This window comes from Zerene cesonia, chromosome 8, assembly GCF_012273895.1.
Source record: "Zerene cesonia ecotype Mississippi chromosome 8, Zerene_cesonia_1.1, whole genome shotgun sequence".
NCBI lineage: Eukaryota > Metazoa > Arthropoda > Insecta > Lepidoptera > Pieridae > Zerene > Zerene cesonia.
Window position 1 is genome coordinate 7,323,521 of NC_052109.1, and position 9,820 is coordinate 7,333,340.

General features: G+C 36.1%; 1 protein-coding gene across 2 annotated transcripts in view; it reads left to right on the forward strand.

The window, feature by feature from the left end:
• LOC119828723 (eIF-2-alpha kinase GCN2) overlaps positions 1-7,720 on the forward strand; it is a 23,177-nt gene extending 15,457 nt beyond the window's left edge. For both annotated transcript variants that reach the window (XM_038350964.1, XM_038350965.1), the window contains 10 exons: positions 361-500; positions 1,304-1,483; positions 2,138-2,358; positions 2,868-3,007; positions 3,508-3,679; positions 4,637-4,833; positions 5,456-5,547; positions 5,928-6,046; positions 6,545-6,726; positions 7,078-7,720. In XM_038350964.1, coding sequence (XP_038206892.1) covers positions 361-500; positions 1,304-1,483; positions 2,138-2,358; positions 2,868-3,007; positions 3,508-3,679; positions 4,637-4,833; positions 5,456-5,547; positions 5,928-6,046; positions 6,545-6,726; positions 7,078-7,225 — 1,591 coding nt within the window. In that variant the 3' untranslated portion in view covers positions 7,226-7,720. The remainder of the gene's footprint in view (positions 1-360; positions 501-1,303; positions 1,484-2,137; positions 2,359-2,867; positions 3,008-3,507; positions 3,680-4,636; positions 4,834-5,455; positions 5,548-5,927; positions 6,047-6,544; positions 6,727-7,077) is intronic.
• The last annotated feature ends 2,100 nt before the right edge of the window (positions 7,721-9,820 follow it).

Here is a 9,820-nt window from a genome sequence, read left to right on the forward strand (position 1 = left end):
AAGTAATAAATGTTATTTGCAGTTAACAATTTTCTTTTTTCTTTATTACAATATTTATGGCAAGACTAGGTACACATATGCAAATATTAAAAATATATACGCTGATTGAAGCTATTAGTCTATTTACGTGTCCTCATTGTTTCCCTGCCGTTTTTACTTTATATTTAAGTCAGTTGCGTTTAAACAGTAGCCTAAGTCACACACTGGTGTAAGTTTTAATAAAATAAGGCTTTTATTGGCGCTATTCAACATTAATATTAAGTAGGATTGTTTCCAATTACCAATTTACAAAACCCTCATTGACTATATGTTAAAGTTTATTATTATTTAACTCTACTCAAAATTGCCATGCGTTTCCAGGCACATTGCGTACTCGGGTACGAAGTACATGCGTCGCTACGTCGTCGATCGCGTGTACCGTGAAACGGAGAGGACTGCGAAGGGGTTCCATCCGAGGGAAATTATCGAGTGCGCGTTCGACATGGTCACACCGAATACTGGTGAGACAAATTTAATACTAGAGCGCCGCCCCGGCTACGCCCGTGGTGTAAATACAAACAGCTTTCAGGGATCACGTATCGTCATTATCAGTTCATATATGTTCCCACAGCTGACACACAGGCCACCTATAGAGTTCAAGCCATAATCCACCACGCTAGCCACGTGTGGGTTGGCAGATGTCACATATCGTCGAACTGTTGATTCTTGGACATGCCGGTTATCTCACGATGCTCTCCTTTACCGTTTTAAGCAGTGGTGATGTTATCCACATGCGCAGATAAATCAATTTATTTTCTGCGCGCTCGCCTGGTTTCGAACCCGCGATTTTTCGGTTTTTTAAGTCCGAGGACCTGAACACTGAGCCACCACTGCTTACTTGTAGCATGTACCTATCTAACTATTATGAAAGAATTTTGAAATCGTTCCAGTAGATTTGCGCGTTGAAATGGATTTTTATATAATACTAACTGTTTGCCTCGGCTGCACTTATGCATATAAATAGCCTCAGTGAAGTTACAAATTTCTAATGGTGAAAGAATTTTTGAAATAGGTCGTGTGGTTTTTGCATTAAAAAAATTACAAACATACAAAAATACGAAGTTAACTCTTTATAATATTAGTGTAGATAACGCATGTCTATAAATAATAATCTTTTAGCAATATTATTTCCACTGTATGCAATATAATTTATAATAGCAAAAAGATTACTATTACACTAAAACCCATTTAAGAACTACATATAAAGATGATATGATCCACCATTACAGTGAATAATCCTATATTAAAAAGCCCTTAATTCCAGATACCCTCTGGCCCGATGCAGAACTGCTCGTAGTAGCGTACAGAGCTGCTACAGCGAGCTCGCTCAAGGTCTCCATACAGCTGAACCATACGGAGTTACTTAAAGCACTCTTACTCTCTTGTGGCGTTGCTTTAGACAAGCACTCGCTCATATATCCAGTGTTGGTTGATGTCAGTCTGGGTGAGTGATTTTCTGCTCACGTGACTTGTATGAAATGTGGCTGTTAGAACGCGTTTTATTTTTTTCTATAATTTGATAGTTGGTAATGGAACTTGTGTATCGCCTCATGGTAAGCAACCAGCACCGCCCATAAATGGATTGCGAACTTTACCGGATAAGAGATAGGGAAAGGATTGATGGTGGAAACAAAGGCAGTAAGTGGGAAGGGTAAAGAAAAGGATATGGACCTCCATTATATGAAGAAATGTTGCGTCTATGTTTTTGATCAAATTCACTGTTTTTCTTTATAATTAAGAATTAACTTGTACTTGGTTCTATTGGGCCAAGATCTTACTTAGGACAAGTTTTATGACCGATGATATGACTTCTTCCATTCCTACTTTATTGAGAATCTCACATTTTATCCAAATGTTTTTCTTTGTTTACTACAAAGAAATTAATAAATAATTATTTACAGCATGTGTTACAATAAAATACTTAAATGCGTATATAGTTAGTAGTAATACTTCATGTGAAAAAATAACAATTTATCATTTAATTATTAAACTTTTTCATATTATTTTTTTATTTTCTTATGTAAACTTTTATTAAATACTAGAATTATTATGTCCCATGATATATTATGTGTCTAAATTGCATTGTTTCCTATTGCAGGACGCATAACAAGTCTCCAACTGCAGACACATTTAGCGACTCTATGTGTCACCAACCGTGACATAACCAATCTCCTTCGACTGATGGAGGCGAATGTAGACATCAAGCAAGTAAGAGATCTCGTCGCGCAGGTGAGAAGAGATAAGTGGAGTCACACGCTCGAACGCGCCGTGAGGGAATTGGAGACGGTGTGCAATGATGCGACAGAATTGGGGTGTGAGGTATTTATACTTATGTTGATTGGTATAAGGTTGAATTTTGAATGACTTTTTGAAGTTTTGATTGAATTGTTAAGATCAAATGGTTTGATTGCAAATAAAGATTTTGAATGGAAATTACAATATGAGTGATTGAATCTCCACATTAGTAAAATCTGGTGAAATCGCAAACATGTTAAACTGTTAATAATAATTTTAATTTAGATAAAACCATAGTTGGCATTCCGTAATAACGAAAATTAAAAATTACCGTTTAAGTATGTTTTTGTGTGTGTGAGTGGGGTGCCCCTTAGGCACATGAAACCGAAAGAGTAGAAGAAATTCGATTACTGTGGCAGGATCACGGGTGGCCGAGAGGCTAGGCGTTGCTACGGTTAGGCAAGAAACGCAGGTTCGAATCCTGCCTCGTGATCAAATTTTTTCTATTCTTTCAAAATTTCTCATTTATAAAGCATTTCAATGCTATAAAACTAAAAATTATATGTAATTGTTATTTTATTTAACCAAAACAGTGTCCAATCACAGTGGCGCCGTTTCTGGCGTACAACGCGACGCAACATCGCGGCATATTCTGGCAGATGTCAGTGCTGAGACAGCACTCTAAGCCAGCTGCCAAACATCGCACTAAAGACCTAATTGCCGCTGGGGGGAGGTAATGTAATAACAATGACATGAAAATATTTATTGATATGCAAATAATTGTCTCATGAAATGTGTCGAGATTTTTAAAAAATTTGTAGTATTATTTTACTGTTTGTGTATTAGCAGATTTAATGATCATCGGAAGACGTAAACCTTTGAAAGTAGCTATACCTTTTTACGGAATAAACTAAATTTTTTTTCAATATATGGTTATAAATAGCTGCGCCCCGTGGTTTCACCCGCGTAAGTCCGTATCCCGTAGGAATATCGCGATAAAAAGTTTCCTATATGTTATTCCAGTTGTCCAGCTGTCTACGTACCAATTAATTTCATTGCAATCGATTCAGTAGTCTTTGCGTGAAAGAGCAACAAACACACGTACATCCTTACAAACTTTCGCATTTATAATATTAGTAGAATAGTAGGACTAATGGATATATTACATAACTATATTAATTGGAATCGTCTTATAGATACCATATCTATTTATAAAATCTTCTCTCCTTTCAGATATGATAACCTCGTGGAAGAGTTCTGGAAAGTGGCCCGTGCTGAGAAGGATCACGATAATACTGAATTGGCGTGCAGTTCTGTCGGCTTCTCGCTGTCGCTGGAAAGAATGGCGGCCATCTTGAAGAATTCGGAGCTAGAAGTGCCGTCTATTGTTGCTAAAAATTGCGAGGTGAACGTTCATTCATTAGTGCAGATGGCGTTCAACTTGGCTTTTTTTACAAACATCCCAAAAACGAGATTTGTTTTGGCGCTGTGACCCGATAACTCCGTGAATTGTGAACGGATTGACTTGATATATGTGTATTATGTGATTATTGTGTTTGGAAGGAAATGATTGTTAATTGGTCCCATTTTGTAGGAAATAACCTTGTGACCTTTTATTAGAAAATAATTCTTTAGACTTGATTGTTTTGTAGGTGGAATGCTTGTAGCCTTGATGAAGGCGCTTTTTGTTTATTCAGAGGTCTTCTGAACTTGTCGTTTCGTCTTAGTTTACGCTATGAGTTTCATTACAATCCTGTTTAGCTCTAATATACATAACTATTATTTACGTGTATATATGTCGCAGTCAACTTGTTAATCAGCCGTTTCATTAATAGCCTAAGCTCTGTGTTATCGCTGTTTGATAAATTTTTATTAAAAGACAGGCGAGTATAAATTTTCGTGCTTTTTTCACTAATTGTCTTGGAAACTTTTGATGTAGCCTTACTTTATTTTTTTTCTTCCTTCCGTAAGAAGGTACAAATGTATCATGACAACTTTTTACATAAGAAAAAATTTTAATGTGTGCGTTTGCGTATAAATTATTTTTGAAAATTCCACCCTGACGTTAGATCCAACTGAGCCAATCACACTAATCACACTCATATTATAAATGTGACAGTTTGTTTGTTTGGATGTTTATCCGTTAATCACGCTGAAACTACTGAACGGATTTGGTATACGGAAAGGGTATGAGGTGACTCGGGTGATAGGATATTTTTTATCCCGATTAAATTCTCCCTGGGATAAAACAGGATTCCTCATATCTGGGCGGAGCCGGGACGAGCGTCTAGTTTATAATATTTAAGAAGTATGATAGTTATATGACACTATTATTGATTTACTCCCATATTCCATATTCCAGCAAGAGCTAGTGTGCGTGTTAGTGTCGGGTGCGCAGGCGCGCTCGTGCCGCTCGCTGGCGCGCGCGCTGTGGGCGCGGCGCGTGCGCGCGGCGTGCTGGGCAGGCGCGCCCGCGGACTGCGCGCACGTGACGCGCGCCGCGCTGCTGCTGCGCCACGACCACGCCTACGTGCTCGCCACGTGCTGGGAGGGCGCCAGGTGAGATGCCACCACAACCGACCACCCGTTTTGAAAACTTTTGTATGTGGGAGTCGAGCACGCTCCGGCACGAATTGGGCCACCTCGCAGCCCCGCGGAAGACCGGCGTGAAATAACATACTGCTTTGTTTTGTTCGGTGAATGGGGGAGCTGGAGACCCATGTCCTTTTCCTTACCCTTCCTAGTTCTTTCCTTTCTTCCTCTCGCCAATACTTTTATCATCCCTTTCCGACTTGAAGTCGGCAATTCATTTAGTAGAGGCGTAAGGTCTGCAATCAACCTTTCACCTCCCCAAATATACATGGGCGGTGGTAGCGCAGGCAATTCATCAGCTCTATTGCCGACGATGACGTAAAAAAATTCTAGACCAATCAGTTTAACATCGTAATGTATATATGTATATTAAGTTATTGCTTATTTCGTTACGGATAGATAGCCTTAGGTGTAAAAGTCTAGTTGCAACATCCTCAGGTTTTACAGTTTAATTAATGTATATTGTGATTATGAATCAATACATATTATGATAGTCAAAATGCTTTTTAATAAACGACAAACCATAAATAAAAAATGTTTTAAAACATTGTCAAAACGGTTAATTATAAATTTAATTTAATTTTTTCAGGCTACGCGAATACAAAGTGGCGTTCATAGATGTAGTTGATTTTGTGAAGCAAAAACTGAACCCAGATACCTCAATGCGGAATCCTGAATTTGGTAATTTTTAACGAATTTATTATAATTTCAAAAACAGAGAATAGACTGAGAACCTTATTCTAGAATAACTACAAACTGGCAATGCTTATTACATGAACATTAAAATTGTTATAAATTTTTTTCGGTTTTGACGATATTCCTCCTTTTACGGCTCTTGTTCTATTTTAAATTTACAACCGACTTCAAAAAACGGAGCAGGTTAGCAATTCGAATGTTTTGTTACCTGAGGATTCCTTTTTTATTTGAAAACCGTGTCTACCATGTGGCCGAATTTCAATTTGATATAGTTCTGACAATTTTAAGACCCTTTACCTTTAAATTTTTTTTGACCCCTTTGTCTTTGAATTTAGTGTTTTGTTATCGCTTGTTACCGTTTCTAGGTGGCCGTGCGATAAGTTGGAGTGAGAGCGATAAGTCGAACAGTCCTTCCATCTCTGTCACTTTCATCACGGCCAGCGAGAGAATCACTAAGAACTCCAAGCGACATTGTGAAGTTCAGGTTTGTGAAAGTTATAAAAATTGTTTATCGTTGTCCTGACTGAATAATCCTTTATTCTGATGGAACATTATGATAAATTGCCCAAATGTGATAGATTAGGCCAATTTTTGTTAAGAAAATAATGTAGCATTTGGAACTGATTTAGATTTTCATAGAAGCAAATACTCTATCTTTTTTAGATTCCATGTAAATGTGTAGTGAAAAAATATCATACCTCATTAGATTACTCATTCAGAAATTTTGCCATATTATTACAAATCTCCAGTTCAGTTTCCGAAAGTAACATAAAATCTAAAACTAATAATCTTCAATCTTCTTTTATCATTCCATAGCCTTGGGAGGCATCTAGTACAGAATATTTTGAATGAAATACAGACATACCTAGATCTGCTCTATAGAGTTGACATGCCAGGGTACTCCAAGGTTCCGTTCTTGGACCTACCCTATATAATATCTTCACGAGTTCTAGCCTGACACTATTGTCACTATTGTTTGCAGATAAACAACCAAGTGACGTCGATGTTAGTGCACCTGGGTTTGCAAAGCGTGCTGGGGCGCGTGCGCGTCAACGTGCTGGCGCTCGCGTGCGAGGCGGCCTGCGTGCGCCAGCTCGCCGCGCAGCTCTCCGCGCCGCTGCTCGCGCCGCACCTGCCGCACGCCTTCCGCCCCGCCTGCGCCGCGTGAGTACATCCGCCGGCCGCACCCGCCGCACCCGCCGCACCTGCCGCACCTGCTGCATTTACACTCTCAGCTCCCTCCACTTCCACAGCACACGCTGATTCTGTCGATCTCTTTCCAATTTGAATCGGCAACCCATGAGGAGTTAAGGAGATAGAGGCGTAAGGTCTGCAAATGACCTGGCTTAACTTTTGCGGTGGTAGTAAGTACTACATCAGGCGACCCACCAGCTCCATTGCCGCCATAAAAAAAATATAAGATTGATCCAAACATAAACCTTATGACCTTGCCGATAAGTTTCAAACTCCAAAGTAAATATTTTATTTATTTAACCCTAAATTGTATTTCAACAGGTTCATAAAACGGCAGAACATTCTGGAGGAAGCGTTAGACGAACTAACGAACCTCGTGAAGCAGAGCAGCCAGAGCAGATCACCAGAAGAAATCATTTTATACGCTCTGTACTCTATACCAGACTCATTGTGTCGATTGATCACTTGATATATATTTAAAGAATCTTATAACTAAAGTAAAATTGCAAACCCGCCACTGTTTAGAACATAAGAACACATGGGCCGAATTTCATGTATTTTAAATAGTTGAGAAGTTTCCTGCTGGATTTGAATTTGAATTAGAAAAAAAAGTTAAACTCTCAAAAAGAAAATACAAAATACACATTGCCGACGTTTCTGACATGATTATTGCCTTATCAACTTTTTAATTTTGAAAAATAACAACAGCATAAACTGAGTGTGTACTTACATGCCCAATTGAAATGGCCTGTTCGTTGCTATAAGCCGGCAGGGTAAACAGCAGTGACTAACGTCTATCCAAAGATGATATCTTTTCTGTGATGTTACAGCTTATAACGAATTATAACATATAAAATAGGAGAAAGAAGAAAGAAAAAGCTCTTTCTTGATGACTTCACCCTGATCGAGTCTCATAACATAAGCATGTTCAGAAATATTTCCTTAATTATAACAGGTGCTATAACCATATGTATTTAAAACAAAAAATGTTGTTCCGACAAACTATCCTTGTAAGTCTGAGAAATTGTTTGTGTATTCGAAAACGATTTTCTCAGGAACTACTGGGTCCAAGTTGAAAAATTCTCTAGATATTCCATGTTTGGAGGAAGGCATAGGCTATATAATATGTTCAAGTGGGTCAAGCTATGGGGCACAGCTTGTATAATAAAAATGTGTATTGAGTTATATTCCCTCATTTTATTGTGTACTAGCTGTAAACCGTGGCGTCACTCGCGTGGTACCTGGGTAAATATTAGCCTATGATAATCCCGACTATAATCTATCTCTGTACCAAATTTCATATTCATAAACGATGAGATTTTTTCGCGTTTAAGTTTAATAAATAGCCATACATCCCTCCATACTTGCAAACTTTCACGTTAATAATAATATTATGTATTACGATCATATTGTCTTTCTTCTTAGATCCAGAAGATCCTATATTCTTTCATAAAAGAACAATAATTTTAATTAATAGTTAATTGATTGGTTTGTATTTAATTCAAGAAAACTTACACTAAATATAAGATACATAAAAATAGATAACAATTTTTATTATGGAAATTAGTAAAATAAGCCAGTATTACAACGTGCCTATAACTATAAATAATTCTAAATTTATGATTAATTATTAATTCATTCATTATTTTGTCTTAATTAGAATAAATTCATACTTTATAATATATTTAGGATATACTTCGAAACTACAATTTCTTTTCTTTTTATTTTAAGAAGCCAATTATCGAATAAAAGTTTTGAACCTTAATTTATTTAAAAACTTAGGTTAAAATAATTAAAATAGGCGTATTTTATTTGCTGTATCAATTCCTTAAGACTCGATTGACCCACTTTAAACGGACAGATTTAACTCAAACTCTATTATTACGGATCGGTGACAATACAATAATTTCATAAGTATCTTATTATACTGATTAAGATGAATATTTAGGATTATATTGTTTTCTTACGTATAAGAGGTTGTTTAGTTGGTTCTATCGTTAAAGCATGTTTTTTATTTATATATTTTTTCAACCATATATACTTATTCAATAGATTTAATAGATATTCGGTGTCATACATAATTATCCAACAGATGGGGTTGATTTAAATAATAGAATTTTTTTCAGACATATTTGTATGGATAAAATAGGAAAATATGATGTATGTATAATTTTCTAGTCTATCAACATTAACCTCCGGAATATGGTTCACGCCACTAACCACAGATTTTTTTTTTACTTTTATAGTAAATCTACAAATAATAAGGACTTACAGGAATGTTCTAATGATAAAGTTAAATAATTTTAAATTTATCTGTTGATGTAATATTGTTACTTTATATGGATGAATTAAATGCCATATTTATGTTACAAACTGTTTTATTTCAATATGTATTATTTATGTCCTAGAATAGTTTAAAAAGTTTTTCAATTGAAATCCTTTCTAGAGATTATCGATTAAAGCCTAAACACGACGTGTGATTGACCAAGATACTATATAAACTTATGTTAAGTTGGTACTACTATCAATGATATAGTAATACTAGCTTTTTGCCCGCGATTTCGCCCGTTGTTATGAGATGATTCACTGAGGTAAAATGCCACTCTAGTCCTAACCATCTCCAGACATAAAAATGATGTGATATGATCGCTATGTTGCAAAGTGAAAGACAAATAAACACAATTTAGCAATTATAATATCTTTGAATTTATTATTTCTTAAAAACTAAACCGTCTTTCGTGTATCTTTTAGTAATTTCGTTTTATTTATTTATTGAATCAGACTTCTTAAAGAAGCAGTTTGAATCGTCATAATACAGTTTTAACATCTACGACTGGTTCGTATAGCAATGAAACTACATAAAAAAGGGAAGGTACAGTTAGTCTGCCTCTTATAATGTCGCTCTCCAAATAATGTGGTTTCTTAAATAAATATAGTACATTATAATACCAACATATAAACTATTCCTATTTCCTACTAATATAAATTTAGATATATAAATATAATAGAAAAAGTATACTTCTTCCGTTTTCATACCAAAATGTCTGATTTGAATTTAGTCAAA